Source organism: Copadichromis virginalis, linkage group LG5, assembly GCF_057382275.1.
Source record: "Copadichromis virginalis isolate Kocher_CV1m ecotype Utaka linkage group LG5, C_Virginalis_male_GT1.1, whole genome shotgun sequence".
In the NCBI taxonomy this organism is placed as follows: Eukaryota; Metazoa; Chordata; class Actinopteri; order Cichliformes; family Cichlidae; genus Copadichromis; species Copadichromis virginalis.
The window spans coordinates 10673518-10694418 of NC_140622.1; the positions used below are offsets into that span (position 1 = coordinate 10673518).

Below are 20901 nucleotides of genomic sequence, written 5' to 3' on the forward strand. Positions count from 1 at the left end.
AAAGTAATTTTATTTATTTTTTATTCAGATATTTTTTTAAACTAAACAAGCTGCTTAAAAATTACTGTTTTGATGAATTACATGGGAAAATACAGTAACAATGCTCACACAGAGTTTTAACCTAATTAAAAATAAATAAGTAAATTGATCATAGACTAATCTGACCACATTTTGTTTGTCAGTATTCAAAATAACTTTACCCAGAAAGACTTTCTCTCTCCCCCTCCTTTTTTTTATTATTCAGTATTTTTTTTAAATAGGTTAATTGCTACTTATTACAACCAGATGCTCATGTACATAAATGAAATGTTATCAAATGTACCTTCTTAAGGAGGAAAACTTTTAACTTTGACAATAATAAAAGAGTTTGTGTCATTTAACTCTTTACAGAGTAATTGGTTTTTGTCAACAGTCTAAATTATTTACAAATTCGCAACAAAGTATTTACTGATTATTTTACATTCCTTATAATGCTGGAAATATTTCTGTTAGTTGCACAGATTACAAGGAAAAGTGAGTGAGTGACAGTTTCCAGTGGGTAGCAGTCAACAGAGCGTGCTCCGAGCATTGTGTTGGAACATACTTTGTAAATGTTGTATTTTAAACTCAGCGCCCACATTCACAGTCATTTACCTGATAGACGCTGTGCATTTGCTTGAAAATAGTAAAGGACAACACGGCAAATGTTGAATCTGTAATGAATTTTGAAATTGACATTTACCACTGTCTTAAGTCTTCAGTGTTTAGGAACTGAAGAGACTCATTGCTGTAGTACTGAAAGTGATTTCAGGTGCTCAGGCTGTCTTGGTCCTCCGTTGTCATACTGCTTCGGATTTTTTGTGAAGCAGTGGAAACGGGTAGGCTGAACTGTGGCTCTTTAACTTTGGATACATTTTAGAGGTTGAGAATGTGGGTTGGCGTTGTGTTGTCAAAAAAAGCAAGCGCTTAACTGAAAAAGCCATCATCTGAATGTTAGCATATTTAAAAAAAAAACAAAAAAAACCTGTTTATTAGGTCAAATTAAAGCCATCAAGGTCATCTTCTGCTGCCACTCTGGACTCTGAGCTTTGCTTATTTTCCCATTGCATCTGTCTGCTTGCACTTGTACCACTGCCATGCCTGTTTCTTCTCCACTGTGGCTAAATAGTGAGCCTTAAACTTGAATTTCATTTCTGGAAAATGGACATAGTTACAGGGAGGCAAATCTGGTGAGTAAGGCAAGTGGTGAACGACATTTGGGCCAAGGAAGTTGCAGTAAAACTCTTCTTGGCTGTCTGAATTTCTGCTTCTGGTTAAGCTTCTGACCAGTGGGCCTAATTAGTAAAAATATAGTTATTCACTTCACCTTAGTTAGGCCTAAATGACAGAGAAAAAGCAGCAGTACTTCCGGAACTGTCATATGTGTATACATTTTTTTTTTTAACTTACCGTAACAATAAATAAATAAATAAGTAAATAACCTTTGTATTTTTTTTTATGGTCCATTTAAAAAAAAAAAAAAGAAAAAAAAAAGTACATATAATTTATTGTAATATATACTGCTGGCATCCGATTTGAAAATGCCTCAGTTTGCCTCAATGAAACTGAATAAAATGTCCCTTTATCAACATTTAATATTTTGCCATTTTAATATTTGCAAAGAAATATACAGTAAAGTATAAAGGATTTGCAAATGTGTCCTTAGTTATTTACCAAGGGTCTCACCAAATCAGGAATTTGTACAGGAAACGGTTAAAGTGGTATTTTTATCCCCCCTCACTCTTTTTGCTTACATGAGATTGACATTCATAAATTTTATAGATTATTAGTAAGTGACATTTACCTATTCCAGTGAGTCACGCCGTGTCTCTCATCAGCGATGACTCATATTTGGTCTATAATGCTTTAGAAGGCATGAAAAAAAAAAAAAAAAAAGATCTTATTCACAGCTGTGGCCTTGCACTGCTTTAAGCCCTTGGACCTGAGGGGCTCTGCTATTGAGCGTACTGGCTCTGTCTCCCGCATAACGCAGGTCGTGTTGTTGCCAGGCGACCAAAGAGCCAAGCTCCATCTAGAATGGGATGTGTTGTTGATTCAGTGACTCGCCCAGCCAGAGACGGCTCTGATGGGTGCTGTTATCTCACCAGTTCTTCTCTTACTGGCTATGGTTGGCAGCAGTAGGAGTTAAAGTACCTCAGTGGATTAGAGACACATCTAACGTGCTTTTTTTTTCTTTTCTTTTCTTTGAGTGTGTGGTGGCTGAAAAGACACCTGTGGCTTATTACATGACTCAAAATCGCCTTACTTCCTCCTTACCCAATAGCATCTTAAATAAAATAAACCGAACTGAAACAATCGCTCGTGATTGAATCAACCACATGTAGATTTTTAAAAATATAATTATTAGGAATTTCCCAAATGTCATTGTGATTTTAGCTATATTTATAAGCTAAATGCACAGCACTGTCCGCCGTGTCCACCTTTTAAAAACACACAAAAAGATACAAATCCTGAAATTAAAAAAACAAATACCTGTGCAACCAACAAATATCCAAACAAGGACTCAAAGAACACAAACCTCCGCCACAGTAGCTCACTGTCTCTGCAGTATTTACTTTTAAGGGAATAATTAATTAATTTGTGTGTGTGTGTGTGTGTGTGTGTGTGTGTGTGTGTGTGTGTGTGTACATACACATACACATATATTGACAATACACAAGAAGAAGTAAGCTATAAGGCTTTTTTTGTTTTTGCCGGTCATTGTCGGTCATTCAGTTGCCCTTGAATACCTTGGTGGGGCTAAAAACTTTACATCCCTACAAAGTTTTAGCAGACTTCAGTCAAAACTTTTTAAGCTGTCATGTTTACAGACATAATGTCAGAATGATGTTCACACTAAAACATAATGTCCTTGGTAGAGGTAATAAGGGTATAACCCAGTGTTTATAGTATCTCTCTGGTTATTCAGGTTGGTCTGAAGGCCAGCAGTAAACTGTTTTGCGTATGCACTAAATACCTGATACTAACAGTCACAGTAATCCACCTGTATTCATGTTTGATATCCCACTCTCTTTGTTAGTTGAGCTAGTTTACAGAGTTCCTAAATAAATTCTGCACTAAATGTTCCCTTTCACTCAGTGTCTAGATCATAGGTGTCAAACTCTGGCCCGCGGGCCAAATGTAATTAGGCTGCAGGCCAAATTTGGCCATACCAAAGCCATACCAAATTACTATTAGAGCTGGCCTACTGGTATTATACAGATAATATATATATATATATTGTTTAGTATTAAGCTTTGCTTGTTCCATATTCAGTTTTCCAGCAAAACTTATTTGAGTCCATAAGAAAAGATTCATTCTTATATCTGGAGGAAGATTTTTTTTTCAATAAATATTAATGTTCGCCCACGACTTTGTTCCAGTTTTGAATTTTGGCCCACTGTGTATTTGAGTTTGACACCCCTGGTCTAGATAAAACTGCTGCTCTTTGTACTTTGATGGAAACAGTGAAGGGGAATGATCGGGCTTCTGACTTCTTTGCCCTTAGTTGTCAGCTCTGGGGTCGGAGGTCGAGGGGAGCTGAGCTTAGCGGAGGTCCAGTGTCACCTGGACAAAGAAGGGGCTTCTGATCTGGTCATTGACCTCATCATGAACGCCACCAGCGATCGGATTTTCCAAGAGAGCATATTGTTAGCCATTGCACTCCTGGAGGGTGGAAACACAGTCATTCAGGTAAGTGGGGGGGAGTGGGTCACAGGGTTCACAAGTAAAAGTTCACCACTTACAAGTCTAACCAGCAATTAAATGCACTGAAGCCTTTCCCTACACAGAGGCATGAGCAGAATCTCAATAAGATGCTATCTCATGTGTTCACCCGCAATGTCAAGAATTTAAGTCAGTGCTGCTCTGCTGCTGTCAACATAAAACAACACAGGCTAAAGATGCCTTCAGGAAAAGGGCGCATATTTGTTGTCAGAGTATCCGCCTGACTGTATTTTAAAAGCTCGACTTCACAACAATACAGAAAGCATGTTGTTGTCACATTTTCTATGTTTAAAAAAAAAAAAAAAAGCTCAGGCCAAGAACCAGAAAGGAAGATGAACAGTAGCCTGCTGGGAGATGTCCGAGCTGTGCAGCCAAGCACGTCATCACCTCTCTACTGTCAGGCAGGGGTTGCTACGGCAACACTAACTCTTTGCAAACCTCACAGAAAGCAGGATGAGAGTGGAGAAAACCACTGTGTACTATTGCATTATTTCAGCCTTGCGGTGTGTCTGTATGTCTGTGTGTCTGTGCATGTGTGTGTGTGTGTTTGTATGTGCATGCTGCTCATAAGCTGTCTATCAGAATATTCTGGTTTTGTGGTTTATGCATGTGTGCTCTAGTATTTGTGTTGCATAAACAAGGTTGTTGCATAATAGCCTCCTATTTGCATAGTATCGTTACCTGACAAGGCCTGACTTTGTATGCAAAGGCTCTCACATGACTCCTGTTACAAAAGCTGCTGCCTCTCTCTGTGTCTAGGTGAATAATACACAGAGCCCCAGTCCTTCTAACAGACTCCTATCTGGGTCATGTTTTGCTCCTTTTAAGAGGGCAATGAAAGGTGTGATCCTTAAAGGCCTTGAAAGAGAGCCGTTAAATTTCATACAGTCTTTGCTGCTACCTTTGGAAAGACCTGTAGCCTTCTTTAGGATTGCTTTTGTAACTTTTTAAATTCTGGGCATAATTAAAAAGCTTGATGTCCACTACTGAAAGCAGTCTGTAGCTTACTTTTGTTGCTTTAACTGCAGCTTTCAGTGAGTCTCTTGTGCACATTACAAGTGTAGAAGCAGTTTTGAGCCGTTAGTAAATGTATACATTTCTACCTGTGACACCTACTGTGACGAGGCCTACACTTGCTGGTACAGAAGCACCTCAAAGTGAACCTGATAAGCAAAGCAGTTCATGATCTTAAATAAGAACATTTTTATCAAGTAAGGTCCTGTTTTGAGTTAATGTGTTTTTCTGCTTCCTTGGAATGATGCTGGGACAAGTAAGCTTTGTTGAGGAGTCATGTATGATCCAAAGTTAATTTACAGCATATCAGCAGATGCATCACATTTTCCTGTCTTACACAACGATTGGTTGCCTGCCCTTCTTTTAGGACAGAAGGGTTCTTGTTGTCTAAATGAAAAGCAGGACAACAACATGGCCCCAGATTTCTCCAAGAAGGCTGCTTGTTTGTTTTCTAGGTAATCCAGGTTTGTAGCCTAGCCAATGGAATTTCTAGAAAATAAATAAATGAAAGAGGGAGAGAGACACAGAGAGAGCGCACGCTTCCTTTGCTTCAGAAAGGGTTCACACAGGGCCCAGAGCTCTGTGCTAGCTGGACTTAATATCACAGCCCTGAGAGAAGGAGTCAATGTCTTAGTAAAGACAGAAAGAAATGGGTCATAGCACAGTCCTACCTGTCTTTTCTTCTACCCAGGCGTGTCTGTCTGATGAAAATAGAGCTTTAGAAACTGGAGATCTGAAACATCATGCTTTCACCGAGTCATGGGAATCCAATCTAGGCCTGTCAAGATATGCCAACTTTGTTTAGTAACACCTAGGACTCACTGATGTCACCGATGCACCTCATCAAACACGCAACTATTGGTAGACGAACAAAAGATGTTTTTGATGCATTGTCAGTACATTTTTAAGCCTTTTTGTATCTACTTATCTACATATCTACCCAAAGGGCAGAGCTGTCACCAGTAAGTAAGTCAACCCCGCATGTGTTCATACTCATGTTCAGCAGTCACGTAGCAGGCGTCTCACTATGTTGGTCTAAGTGAGAATAAGATCTTCACTTTCAAATACATAAAGTAACAACATTTATTTTAAGTAAACAAAATCTGCCAACTTTACTTCTGTCAATTTTGTCTGACAATAAAATGACGCACTGCCTGTCTTGTGCAGCATACATGCTGTAGGTCTAACATTACTTTTTGACCTACATAACTCTCATATTATGACCAAAACCTGCACAGCTCACCCTGGACAGGATAACATGTTGCCTGACACGTATGCTCGTGCCCTCCAGGTGGTTCAGAGATGAGCAGTAAAACACTGTGACAGCCCCTGAGTAATTTTCAGCTTGCACACAGCAAAACTAGAGCGATCATAAAACCTCACTCGTGCATACTCAAATGCACACTTCATGAACACATGTACGCAGCCATACTGCAGGTTATACTTAGAGACTATAAAGCTTATTTGATAAACAGCCTTAGAGTTTGTGGGAGTGTGTGCCTATGTGTTATGTAAGAGACGAAGTGTAAAGTCTCTGCTTCTCCGAGCCCCCCATCCATCTTGTGATCGCTGTCATCAGGACCTCAGATCCCTAACTGTCACAGGCACGAACAGGTGCGACTGCTCTTACTCAATAGGCTTGTTGTGGCACACCGCTGCCCTCAGCCCCCTCCAAGTGTGATTTTACCCCCTCCCGCCTCTTCTCGGTTCAGTTTCACTTCACAGCTACCTCTTGGAAAGCTTTAAAAAGATTCTGCAAAGTGAGTTTCCAGGCATCGGTGCCCTCAGCATACCAGCTCTCGTTTAACTGCGGCGTGGGCAAGGAAATTACTGTTTAGATCCCAGTTTATAGTTTATGGAGGTCCAATTATTTCAGTCCTGCCATGTGTACCTTTTTCTTTCAATCATTACTTGCTGAAGTCACTGCATACATTTTTAGACTGTGTGGATGGTTGCCCGTGCAGATTTCTGAGAAAACGCAATCACGTGTAGATTGCTTTGATTTAAACCTGCTATCTGGAAGTCTTGTTATAGCTTCAAAGAGCAGATCTCTGTGGATACCAGCTGGGCGGTGGCAGAGTACGCAACTGAAGCCCTCCAATAAGCACAGAGATGGCTTTGTCACTCACCAAGGTGTCAGGCTGCAAAGGCGGGAGATGGATAAAAAGAAAGGGAGAGCTGGTGGTATAAACAGGCCTTACATAACCGGCTCGTGTTGATGCCAGAAGCTGGGGTAGCAGCTGACGGGAAATGGAGGGAAAAGTAGAAGTGCAGAATAATCAGACAGGAGGGCCTGCTGTGCTGTCCTATTGATTCTGTAAGATAGGAGGAAGATTTCAAGTCAACCTAAAGCAGCAGAATCAAAACTGCTTCCAGGAGGCTTATTGGCTCTTTAGTGGGAGACGTTTAAACTGCCTCAGATGGCAAACAGAGACTCACTAGGTGATGGCAGTTTTCTCTACAGAATGACTCAGCAGTCAGCAAAGAAGCTGCAGCTAGGCACATTCTTCAAAGGGTTATAAAAGTTGTAACCGGGACTTTTTTTTGAAGTTAAAATCTTTCAATTCTATCTCATCGTGGCACACGATAGCTAGCTCTGCTCTCTCTCTGCTAGGAAGTAAGCCACAATGTGGCAGTTAGCATGTGGTTGGACCTGTACTCTTACTCTCTGACTGCTTCCCAAGTACACAGATAAGACAAAACTTGAGTTCACACCCACCTAATTTACTGTTTGCTCCACCTCCAACAAGCTGTAGCTACTCAGCACCGATAACCAGATCTAAAGCCTTATTGTTTATGAGGTCCTACAATCCAGCAATAAAGATGCGATCCATGCCAAAGTGTTGCAGTACAAGTGCAAGAAAGGATTTAAGTCTTTATACAAACCCATTTCATTGTCTAGGTGTATCCTTATTAGTGTTGCTAATTTAGCCTGCAACATGTGTATAAATGATTATCTGAGTTAGGCTTGAGATCCTGTCATATTGAAGGAAATTGGACTCACTTATTGAGTGAATTGCCATCTAACAATGCTGATTTAATAAGTACATCTTCCTGTCAGCTACAGAGCTGTAGAGTTGCTTAGCAAAACAGCCTTTAACTTCTAAAAAATTGGAAATATCTAACAAAGGAGTGTGAGTAAGCAACTTGTGCTGTCTTTTGACAGTTTTTAATGTTTTTAACATGTCACAGGTGTCCAACCCTGACTGTGTGCAGACAGGAAAACAGCTGCTGCTTGCTGTTCAGTAAAAATAACAAGCAAGTGTTGACAAAATACTTTTCTTCACATTAGTGGAGAAATTGAGTTTTTATGGCCGCAGTCATGAGTTCTGTTTAATATAGTTCTCTTGTAAAGCTGCTGTCCTGGAGCTGTTGTTGGGAGAAGTCTGCCTGCTTGCATAAGTCTGACTTTTAATCAGATCACTATCAGTGAATGACCCTCGTCAACAACACGATGTTAACGGCTTGAAAAAGAAACTGTTGCATAAAGGAAGGGACGGAAACAACTTAATACACTGAGTGCTCTGCTCCTCTTGGGATTTGAGTCAGGTGATTTTTGCAGAAAGATGTCTCAACAGTTGTCTTGATTTCCTGCGCATATGTTGCTTATCTCATGCAGCGTAATGCACTGCTGATGTTGTACTGTTTCTATGCTTTGCTCCTTTTTCCTCAAACTTAACTGAGTTTAGCTAAACCTGGAGAGAGTCTTATGTAACAGACTTTGAAAGCTGCCCCAGAATCTCAGTACGTGATAACTCCTGCTTGCATCAACCCCACCTCCCACTTTCGGACCCTTTCTCCACCTCCCTCTCACACCACACGCTCACTTCGTGCCGCTCTGGCAGTGAAAAGTAGGGCAGGGTTTTCCTCTCTTCCTCTCCCGCTCCCATTTTCTTTCTCCCTCACTGCTCGCCCTCTGCGGCTGATGTAACAGTGTTGGCGCTCTGTGCCCTCACTGTAACCACTCAGCTGATTACAGGTCTTATGTAAGGAGGGATTGTTGAGAGGAAAATGGGACATAACATATGAGCCTGTTGCAGAAAAACAACAGCTCCATGTAACAGGGCTTTCAAGCCAGATTGGCCTTTGCGTAGCTGTAGGTTGCAGAATATTTCCTTTGCTCCAGTATGAGTAAGAAGTTTTTGAGGAAAACGTCTCGTGTTTCATGTTTGAATGCTTATAAAAGCAAAAAGTAATTGCTTTTTTGCCGTTAAACAAATGCACTCAGCACGAGTGAGCCCTACTCTATGAACACGTTTATACAGCTGTGTGCATTTTCCTGCTTACATGTACGCTCGTGTGAAGTACAGGTTGCACGACAGGTTGTGTAGTTGCTTCTTTTGGTGTGTGCATGTTTTTAAATGTGGCTGCATGCTAATCCCAGAGCTCGTCTTCGTTTCTGCCCTTGGTCATGTACTTGTGCATGTTAAGACCCATCTGAGTACTCTGGGTGCCAGAAGCAAGTTCTGATAAGGAGCAGAGAGCAGATAGTGTAAAATCAGGTGAGCCTTTAGAGCATGTTTTCCTGGCACTGTGAGAGCAGGATTATATAACTAATTCTCACTAAACCTCTGGCTAAAAGCGCTGCAGAACAATTAGCAGAGACAATGATAAGAAATGCCAATAAGAGATTAAAATGCGTTTAAAATATTGGTGTAAATGCCGATTTTTATGTAAACACTATAAGGTAATTAAAAACCTATAAGGATATTGTCTGAGCGACTCGTATTATTTAATTTCTTTCTTTTGTGTCTCCACCCCAGAGGTCATTTTTCCATCGTTTAACGGGAGACAACAAGTCTGAGAAATTCTTTAAAGTGTTTTATGAGCGGATGAAGCTGGCCCAGCAGGAGATCAAAGCCACTGTGACTGTCAATACCAGTGACCTGGGCAGCAAGAAAAAGGACGAGGAACCACCAGACAAAGACACACCGGCACGCAAGAAAGGTCAGCGGACAAGTGTTGGCGTTACCAACATAACAATAGGCTAGAGAAGGAAGTGTTTGACTGCATTGTCAAATAAGTCACATATGACACTATGAAAAACTGGAAAAGCAAACCTCTGCTGCACTCTTCGTACGAGGCAGTAGATCCGTTTCTTCATTATTAATTATAGCCGTGTACAAAATTATTATTTATCACATGTATCATTTCTACATGTCTCTGTATGTGTAAATGACAGCAAGGATCAGTACATAAATTCTTAACTTGTCAAGTGAACAGTCATTGTAACCGTTGTCTTGTCCAATGGTCTGTGGTGTTTGACTGCCTCTTCTTTACCTGTGGTTAGTGAAAGATATGCCGGTAGTGGCGATGGTGACTGAGGAAGTGAAGGAGCAGCTAGTTGAGGCCTCTGCGGTCACCAAGAAGGCTTACACAACTTATCGTCGTGAGGCCGAAGCCGAAGAGCACCAAGCTGCAGCTGATGGCTCTCCTGTTCCAACTGCTGATAAGAGCCAGGAAGAGGGCGAGATGAGCGTTACCATCACTATCATGCAGCCCATCTTGCGCCTCATGCAGCTGCTGTGTGAGAACCACAACAGAGAGCTGCAGGTCAGCCATCATCAGACGAGCTTGTGATTATAAGTCCTTTATTTATATATACGACACTTACTGACACTGTCACTTTATCAGTGCTGGTCATCATGCCCTTTGCTGCTAAAGTATTTATACCATTCTCGATACTGGTACTCAGGTTGTTTCACTCCTACTTATTATATTATTTTATTACTTGCTATTCTGTTTGTTTAAAAATATATATATATTTATTACTTAAAAAAAAAAAGCTGTTTCTTCATTATTTTGGTTCTTTTCGCTCGACCGTGTGTACATAATTTTGTTCCACCTCATCTTAACATGATGCGAATGACAATAAAGCTCCTTGAATCCTTGAATATATATATACATATAATATATAGGCTGCCATGGGCTGATGGGAGCAGGGTTAACTTTTTCTGTCCCGTGTTCTGAATTTCAGTCATCACACCATCTTATACAGAAATGAAACTGTTGAAAATAGGCACCAGTTGCAGAACTTCCTGACACAGTCTTGTATGTGCTGGTCTGGTTTCACTATGATGAGTGTGCTCGTGTTTGGTAGTGGCTAGCTCCGGCAGCCCAGACAGAAAACTTCCTGCTTGCACTGATTCTTGCACTCCAAACTGGGACAGGCCTTCATTAAATGCTGGTTGGCTCTGTGCTGTCTCTCCCATTCTGAACCTGTGTAGGAGCCAGATATTGATTTACCGCTAGCCTCGCTGCACAGATGATCAGTTCACTGAGATGTTTGTGTTCTTTCCAAAGACGTCACTGCAGTAATTGTCTTGCTGCCGTATACAGTAGGTTTGGAAAAGCCATCACGACTTTTTATATTTAGTTCTTACGTCAGCGAGAAAGAGAAAATGGTTTAGATTACCTAAGTAGAGGAATTTCTCTTTTGCCAACCATCTCTGCAGATTCCAACACTCTCGTGAATCATCTCATATTAAATCTCTTGGTTTTACCTCATGCCACATCACATATATTTTAATTTTGTGACTAACTGTTAACAAAGTGTTTATGTTTCCCTACAGGGGCTTTTAAAGTTTTTGATGAGATGAGTCCAAGTAAAGAAAGATTCCATGTTGAGTGTTTATTTTCATGTTGTCCTTCTGTAGAATTTTCTACGCAACCAGAATAACAAGAACAACTATAATCTGGTGTGTGAGACTCTTCAGTTCTTGGACTGCATCTGTGGCAGCACCACAGGAGGACTGGGGCTTCTGGGACTTTACATCAATGAGAAGAATGTAGGACTTATCAACCAGACTGTGGAGAGCCTTACTGAATACTGCCAAGGCCCCTGCCACGAGAACCAGGTAACACACTGTACACCTGTGTGCAAGATGAGCTTTTTATATTCTGTAGCTATCAAATCGATGACCGGCTGTGATCGTGATGCTAGTTTTGTTTGAGTTCTCTGTAGTCAGGAATGTGTCAGGCTCTTGTCTTTCCTAAGCACGCTAACACCAGCCTACTCCGGGTAGGACGCCTCTGTTTGTTCTTTGGCATAGGTTAGTAGTCTTCTCACATGATGGCGGCATCCTCTGTTCCTGCCGCTGTGAGGTCATTTTTATAACAAGTGTGAAACTGGCATGACTAAACAAGCAACTGGCTAAATACAGTCTCTGTTTGAATTGATTCCAGTTCCTTTACACAGTGCCAGAGGGGCATTGCCAGACTAAATACAGCGTTTTGTTCACAAAGAGAGAATAAACGGGAACAAGTGCTGGAATTCTTTTTATTTGTGCTTTGCATGTCCTGTTTGTAAAATTGTATCAAGTCACTCCAAACCATTTGGCTTCCACACTTATTGTTCAGTTCTGAGGTGTGGTACATGTTTGACAGCTCGTGTGATTTATGAGTGTGAAGCCTCCGAAACTTGGCCAGTATTTATGATATGTGACCTGCCTCGTCACTACCTTACCGTGCCGGGAATAAAAACCTGAGGGCAATCTGGCTTCAAAGGAAATCTGGAACAAAGTTGTTTTGTTTTTGTTTGTTTGTTTTTTATGCCCTTTTTTTTGTCATCCGACCTGTTTTCTCCAGGATGTTGATCGTACCCTCTGCCCATGACGCTCTCAGAAAAGTGATTCTTAATCTCAGTAGTTTCACTTCCTGGTTAAATAAAGATTAAGAAACTTAATTGAGTGTTTTATAACACTGCGTGAAATTTACAGTCCCTGAAATTAGAGTGAGAATTCCTTCAAAGAACATATGAGATGTAAATAATGTTGCCACTCCCGCCTTCAGAATGGTGCTGGTTGTTTTCTAGATACCACCTGATAGATGGTTCCAGATTTCTTGGATAACTTACTGTTGTTTCCTCTTCTTGTAATTCCACTTTCTTAGTGAATACGTAATCTGTTGAGAGACCCGGTTAATGTTGTCTTTGAAGTTGGCACCTTATAACTGGCTGTAGGTTTGTGACAGCTGTCACATTGCATGAATTTGTGATGCACTATCAAATTTGCCATTTCAGACATAAAACCCTCCAATTCGTCCATCTCGCACTTATTAAAATCTTTATTTGTAAGTGTGCATAAGTACAAATAATAGATGCAGAAAAAAGAGAAGAGCTTGACTTACAGGAAAATGGATCAGACTCTTATCTTATTACTGCTAAAGAAAAAACAATTGGTCTGCTGTCCTGCTGGTTTTACTGATTATATCATGAAAAACACCAACAGCAGAGATTAAACATTCTTTTAACCCAGAACTACTGTCAAGCTTGTGTTTTGCCATTTCTTTTTCTTTGCTCCTTAGAACTGCATTGCCACACATGAGTGCAATGGCATTGACATCATCATTGCTCTCATCCTGAATGACATCAACCCCCTTGGCAAGAAGAGGATGGATCTGGTGTTGGAACTCAAAGTGAGTGTTCTGAAGTGGTGTGATACTTTTAGTAATCCGTCTAAAAGGTGTTATTTGATTTGATTATGCAGGTGTTACATGTCTGTAGGAGAAGTAATGTGGTAGTTGTGTCATTACAGTGTCAAAAGCTTTAGATACAACATTCAAATTCATGGAATTGCAGTTTCACTGACAGTAGCTGAAAGTAGAATCAGCTACCCAAAATCAGGGCTGGCCAGCACGGGTTTTTCCTGTGCTCCATCACAAATTGCATAAGTAAAGCGTGAAAGAACACTTGCATTTGATTTACTGTCTCTGGAAGTCTGGAATGCTGACAAGCAGGTAAAAAAGCCAATCTGTCTCTTGTCATCTTTTGCCCAGAATAATGCCTCCAAGCTGCTTCTTGCAATTATGGAGAGTCGCCATGACAGCGAGAATGCCGAGAGGATACTGTATAACATGAGACCTAAAGAGCTGGTATGTGTGCAGTGCAAACAGTTGCATAGTAACAAGCAGGTGCTGTTATGACAGTCAACTTTTTCTGCAGGTGGAGGTGATCAAAAAGGCCTACATGCAGGGAGAGATAGAGGTTGAGGAGCCGCAGGAGGGTGAGGATGGAGAGGAGGAGCACTCCGCGTCTCCACGCAATGTTGGTCATAACATCTACATCTTGGCACATCAAGTAAGCCGCTATAAAATAGGTGTGGAAAGGGGAACACACCATGAGCAAATAAGACCAGTGGATTTCCAGTAACTCCTGAAAACACATGATACTTTTCATTTTATAATCATTTCCTCTTTGAAAGCTTTCAGGCTGTGGGCTGCTCGGTAACAGAGGGCCTGTTTATACAATCAATTAGTGGAATGACGGTAATCATGGGGCTAAACAGCCCCACCTTGCAACCTTGCTGGGGAATGAAAGCTGACACATTCAAAAAAAGGAAAAGTATCATGTAGAGTTAACCTAAATACAAGCAGTGTTGCCCAACCTTTTTGACATGCTGGAAGTAACACTTGTGACGAGTGTCTGTCAATCATCTGTTTTCAGTTAGCCCGCCACAACAAGGAGCTGCAAGCTATGTTAAAGCCAGGAGGGACATATGGCGAGGGCGACGAGGCCCTGGAGTTCTATGCTAAACACACCGCTCAGATTGAGGTCAGTGTCTGGCTCCATGTCGTAAATAAACTCCGCTAATGTTCACCTGCTGCCGTCTGTCTTGTATTTTATTTTCAATTCATCATTTTCCCACAGTTTTATTTCTGGATGAACTCTATCTAACATCTCTGTTGCAAGATGCCAGTGTTGGTTTAAGGGGACTGTGACATGTTTTGGCCTAACTATTGACTTGGAGCATGTGATACTTTTTTTTCTTGGCTTGTTTTTGTGTTTCTTTGTGTCGTGTGACAGAATGACGAGTACCTTTGGCATGTTTGGTGCACTTGATGAGTAAGAGGAATGCAGATTGCTGGCAGTATTCCAAGCTCAAGTTGTTGGTTCAGTTCATGAGCTGCTTTTGGAAAGAAAACAACCCTGTTTTTGTTTTTTTCCTCTAAAGAGCAGTTTATGCCAGGCAGTCCATTTGAATCAGAGGTGTCATGGTGGTTATATTTTTCATTTTAAAAAATATAACCACTATTTTTACTTTTTGCTTTTAGTTCAGTTCAGCTTCAGCGAGTTTCCAGAGTGGGTTTGCTTGTTTCAGTTTAGTTCATATTGTTTGAAAATGTTTAGATTTACTTTAATTTTTATTAGCTTCAGTGTTTTAGATTTATTTATTTTTTTTGGTTTTAGTCTCAATAAACTTATCCATCAAAGCCTCGTCAGTCAAGTTATGATAGATTTTGCCAAACTAATAAATAAAACTGTTTTTTATTTATTTTGTTTAGCTCATAAAATCTTTTTTTTTCCACAGTATTGTTTTAGTTTTCAGTTTCTTTTTACTATAACTACAATAATCTTGACTTCTTTAAGGATACAAACTGTTTTCATATAAGAAAAGAATAAGGAATTATTTACCTGCTGCAGTCACAGATGTTTTGATCAGTGACTGTTGCTCTGTTTGGTGTCCAGATTGTGCGGCTGGATCGCACAATGGAGCAGATCGTCTTCCCTGTGCCCAACATCTGCGAGTTCCTCACTCAAGAGTCCAAGCTGCGTGTATACTACACCACAGAGCGAGATGAGCAAGGTAGCAAGATCAATGACTTCTTCCTGCGCTCTGAGGATCTCTTCAATGAGATGAATTGGCAGAAGAAGCTGCGAGGTACTCAAGAGGCTACTGGTAACACAAACACCGTTCCCTGTGCGTCTTTCTCCTCAACTCTTTATGAACTAGTGCCTGGTTTACGCTCTTTCTTCTTGCATCCCTCCAGGCCCCAAGCCCCTTTCTGACACATACACTGCATACAGGTTATGTTTTACATATTGGCATGAGGGATAAGCACAAAGTTTCCCTCCCTCTCACTCTAGTAGGATTACTCCAAATGTGTCCTCCACATATAACATTATTACAAAAACGCATATCCCAATAAAGAATATAAAGGCCTCAACTACCACAGCATTTATGGGGGTTTTCAAATGTTTTATCAGCAGACAGAACCTCACAGCTATATTGTACCCTCAGACAGGTCTCACTCATAGCTTCAACTTTGAATTGTGCTAACCACTGATCTGTCAGAGATTAGCTGCAGCAGCATTACAAGATCTGTTGCATCAGAGTAAATTGGACCTACTTCGCACAAACACGAAGAAAACACAAAAACTCAAAAATGAGTTTGGATCAAAGTTTTGCAAGAACGGTTCTTTCTTGGTAGCAGAATAAAGTTGACCCATAGAGACATGTTGTGATGAGGGTCCACGTCTGAAAGAGGCTGCCAAAATGCTGAACCCTGGAGAGATGAAAGTCGAGAGAGCATGTAAACTTTTATAAGCTGCTTATATTTAAATTGCACTGTAATCACTGAGTTGGTTTGTTAATAATAAATATTAGTAGCAAAGCATACAGCATATAGCTCCCAATGTTGTGATATTATCACATCTTCTAATCTCGATAAAAACAAAAGTATACTGCTGTGATATTACAATGTTCAGGTTCCTGTATTTTGTTTTTCTGGAAACTAAAAGCCTCAACTTCCCAACATAATGGGATTAATGGTTTGATGTACTTTACCTGCATACCAGCTGTAAGGTTATTCTCACATTGACATCAATCAAAGCTGGGCTAAAAGAAAGCAGGAACAGGACACAAAGGCAAAGCATTAAAAACTCAGCCCTGATGTCATTTTCACTTTAATCTTTTGTTGTTCATTAATCTTAAGTTATTTTAGTTATGCACTCAATAGCACTACTTTGACTTTCCCTTTAAGGTCAGGTCCGGTTCCTGACGACTGCCTACCTGACTCTGCCAGTTTTTGCTTTTGTTTGTCTTTGCTGGTTAAAGAAAAGGTTGTGGTTCGTCATACGGTCAGGCCAGAAGAGACAGCGTTAGCCTATAATGTGGAAAAAAAAATATGAAGAGACCAGCCTCTTTCCTATGTGAATGAATCAGCACAGCTGGAGACTGTGCTGTTCCACTGGTGCTAACCGCTTGTCATCAATATAGTGACTTCTGTTGCCAAAAGTCCCCACCCGCAGTTCTTCTTTTCTAATGAATAGCCGACCTCAAAATAGCATTAGCCACGATACTGATCTCCTGACCAAGGTCTAATATGCTGTGTCTGTGTGAGTGTGCGGGCAAATATGTGCGTGCAAGTTGTTTTTACTCAAAAGAGGAAAAGCGTTTAGTGCGAAACCCTGTTTCCAAAAAAAACTCTGTCGCTGTCTAAAATGGAAAATAAACAAAAAGAATCAACAGCAAAATAATTTGCATTATTATTTAAACTTCAACGCTTTAGCACAAACCGCATATTAAGTGTTAAGACTAAGAAGCTATTTGTTAACCTGTGCTTCGATTGAGCAAAACCCGGCCCAAAACAGGACGCTGACATCACCATGCTTCACATATAAAGTTCGGCTGCTGAGATGTCGTGCTGTCCTTTTTCCAAATGCAAAGATTCTCGTTTATAACAAAGGTTCTGTGCAAGGTCTTATTTGTCAAACCAGTAGCAGTGTTGTTTTTGAAGATCAGTGGCTTTCCCCTTGATCTGTTTACGCTCACACACACACACACACACACACACACACACACACACACACACACACACACACACACACACACACACACACACACACACACACACACACACTCACACTATTGTTTTTGGTGCATTCATTAACATGAACATAAGCCGATACGTCGCCTTTAATTGCTCGGATGTTACTTGCAGTTCAGTTGTGACCTTGCATATGACCTTTTCTTCTTTTTACACAAAGTCTGGTGCTCAGACTTTTAAGTTAGGTTTTGCAAACACACTTCTTTTCCTTTTCGTGCTGTGAATCACTTCCCTAAATGTATGAAAGTCAGACTTTGATAAATCCCCATTCGTTGAATAAAACCGAGCCCCCACCCACACCTGACTGAAACATGTGACTCTGATTTCACCTTCAAAATAACTCCGATCCTAAACTTCAGTGAGGCTTTAGGACATATAAAGCAGAAATACGGCAAATTTAAAAGGATTCACCAACTTTGAAATAGTATGTCTATGTGTGGAAGTAGTTTGGTTGATGAGCAGATTGTCAGTAAATTACTTGGTCACTAAATGCAGCAGTGCACAGAGGTTATAATGATTTGGAAAACTGAGGAGAATTTCCAGATTTCATCATCTATGATAAATCATAAAAATGTTGAGAATCCAGAGAAATCCCTGAAAACAAGGGACAGTGTGAAAACCTACAGGTGTAAATCACTTGAAAGCCTCGGCGATACTTCAGAAAACATTCAGCATCCAAAAATTCCAAATGTTCATACTACCGTGCAACAACATCAAATAAAATAAACTGAGCAAAACACTAGTATCTGCTGTGTGCCTTAGGTAATTCGGGATGGTCTGAGCAGAAGTGAAAAATGTCCTGTGGTCTGATGAATCATAATTTGAAATTCTATTCAGATGCTTATTGTTTAAATGATTTGCAGATTGTTGCATTCTTTTGTTTACATTTTCCACAGAGTCCCAAGTTTGTTTGGGCTTTTTTGAGGGTATTTTTTTCCTTTTTCAAATGTGAAATGTGTGTGATTTTTGAGTACTTAAATGGATTTGAGGTGTCCCAGATTATTCTGTTTAGGTGGTTATGTTAGCAGTAAATGTACACACTCGCATTCTGACTTGTTTGACTGTGTTTCACACCAAATTTACTAACCAAATCAAATATCCAGAGTATTCACTCAGCGAGTTTTGGTTCTTCTAAACCAAAGAAGCAGAGCTGCTCGCTGTGGTTGCCACTTGTGACAAGGGAGTAGCTGGAATTGGCTTTACGAAAGAAACTATTAATGGCACCAGTTTTATAGTTGCCATGCTCAGTGTTTGTCGACAGCGACAGAGAGAGTTCAAGCAGTTCATGTAATTTAGGGTTGGTGCAAAGTTGGTTATCTGTATAAATCTTTTTTTTCAGCTTTGACTCAAAGGTATTGAAAGTGAAACTTGGTTGGTCTGAAACACTGGACAGTTTTTGGAGTACAAACATGTACGCACTACATCTGAGTGCTTTAGCATAGCCATCTGTGTTAATGTGCTTCACTATGCTGTCCTCTAGCCCAGCCCATCCTGTACTGGTGCTCCAGGAACATGTCATTCTGGAGCAGCATCTCCTTCAACCTGGCTGTGCTCATGAACCTCCTCGTGGCCTTCTTCTACCCTCTGGAAGGCATCCGTGGAGGTCAGTCACTCTCAGTCTTTCTCTGTGTATGATACCCAGTCATTGCCATTGCCCTGTTAAGATGACTTCTGTCAGTTTTCTTTTGGATCAGAGTTTAAAACACACAAACAAAAAGTCATTCTGCAGCTGAGATCATGCTATAATATTCTTAAACACAGAACAAATATTGTAAATATTCTGTGTAGGTACTGCCATCTGGTTCATAGTGTATGGCTACTAACAGTAGAAACGATTCATCGACTCGATCCTCGGAGCTGCTTATGGTCGAACACCCAGCAGTAGAGGTGGTGTGCTGTAGCAGAAGTGTCCGAGGTGAAATGTGAGATAAGCTTTGCTGTGTAGGTCAATTTGAAGCAGCATTATGAGAAATCTACAGCTTGTAGACAGATAAACAGAGTTTTGTTTTATGTGAACATCCTGTTAGCATGTCTCAGTTCATGGCTGCTTATATTCTCGTGCCTGAGCTGAAGATTACACATGTGGACACCATGACAGACCCTTCGTCTTACAACTTACAACTTTAACACTTGAGAATAACAGATTGCTTATGCCCTGATTGTTATCTGCGTGTGTGTGTGTGTACGTGCGTGTGTGTGTGTGTGTACGTGTGTGCGTGTGTGTGTACGTGCGTGTGTGTGTACGTGTGTGTGTGTGTGTGTGTGTGTGTGTGCACTGTGGTTAACACAATGAGTGTGACTACTACAACACAGGAAATGGGAGTGAGTGACACAAGCATTACTGCTGAGATCAGGGGTGGGGCGGGATGCAGAGAGTGCAACATGTGTGTTATCAGAGACCTGGTTAAAAAGAACAGGAAAGAAACTGAGTGTTTACTCTTCAATTTCTTCATTTTATGATCAGGTGTATCGCAACACCTCAGCATATTTAGACCTTCCAGCTCACAGAAAGTAGTCCTCGACCACTCGAGGCAAACTGTGATCTAAAAAGTGTAGATTAGCCTGTAACGTTATGGCAGGAATCTTTTTGATATATGCAGAGAAATGCAATAGTTTATTTTTTCCTTCACCAAGTTTCTGTTACTGGCACAGAGCAATTAAAAAAGGTGTTGTGTGTGCTGGAGTCACAGATGTTAGAAGTGGAAAAACTAGTGTTATCAGAAATCTGATTAATGTTAGCAACTCTTGGTTATATTAGCATCTACCAAGGAATGTGGATATCTGCAGCAACAATTAAATACCTTTAGCTGTCCAATGTCTCAAAAAATTACATAATGTCACATTTGCTTATTTTCTGTCTTTTAATCTGAAGTAAAAACAAAAAAACTAAAATCTATTTGAGATCTGGCTGCTGTTCAGAGATGTATGAGGGGTGTCTGGCTTGTTGATTTGCGTCCCAATTTTCACATCCTTTACGAAATGCTCTATGTTTAGACCTTTTTAATATTCATTTCCACAGTTGCAGCCAGTACTTGATCAGATTAAAGGAATTGTGAGTGCATAGCTTTAAAGGACCTTACAGAATGCTGTATGTTCCCGTGCTTGTGGTTTGGGTGTAGCCTCACACCTCCCTAACCAAAGTTGGGGAGGTGTGAGCATCGCTACAGCTGTGAAGAGAATGCAATCCCGGTTGAAGAGCTGGATCTTGAACTGCAGTGGTGTCATAAAATATTGATTTTGCACTTCTTTTCCTCTGAGGTCTTTTTTTTTTTTCTCTCTTTGCGTGACTTCTGGTAATTATGGTATGTGATAGATTCACCCAGACTATTAATACTGTGACCACCTTAAAAAGCCAGAATCACGTCAGGGACACATACAGCAAGATTTCAAATGGCAGATGTCTTGCTTTACAACTGATAAATATTTGTCCAAGCAGTGATCTGTTTTAAATGAAGTTTTAAATGTAAAAGCGAACTCATAATGCTTTACAGTACAAACCATTTTTTAAGGTCAATTTACAATCACAAATGAACTGAA

At 40.5% G+C, this 20901-nt stretch overlaps 1 protein-coding gene across 5 annotated transcripts in view; it reads left to right on the forward strand.

Annotated features, from left to right (window-relative positions):
- itpr1b (inositol 1,4,5-trisphosphate receptor, type 1b) overlaps nucleotides 1-20901 on the forward strand; it is an 80161-nt gene that overhangs the window by 42295 nt on the left and 16965 nt on the right. For 3 of the 5 annotated variants that reach the window (XM_085455813.1, XM_085455814.1, XM_085455816.1), the window contains 10 exons: nucleotides 3527-3711; nucleotides 9522-9705; nucleotides 10049-10311; nucleotides 11415-11615; nucleotides 13063-13173; nucleotides 13534-13629; nucleotides 13700-13834; nucleotides 14201-14308; nucleotides 15224-15455; nucleotides 18845-18967. In XM_085455813.1, the coding sequence (XP_085311939.1) occupies nucleotides 3527-3711; nucleotides 9522-9705; nucleotides 10049-10311; nucleotides 11415-11615; nucleotides 13063-13173; nucleotides 13534-13629; nucleotides 13700-13834; nucleotides 14201-14308; nucleotides 15224-15455; nucleotides 18845-18967 (1638 nt within the window). The remainder of the gene's footprint in view (nucleotides 1-3526; nucleotides 3712-9521; nucleotides 9706-10048; nucleotides 10312-11414; nucleotides 11616-13062; nucleotides 13174-13533; nucleotides 13630-13699; nucleotides 13835-14200; nucleotides 14309-15223; nucleotides 15456-18844; nucleotides 18968-20901) is intronic. The other 2 variants (XM_085455815.1, XM_085455817.1) reach the window with 1 other exon arrangement.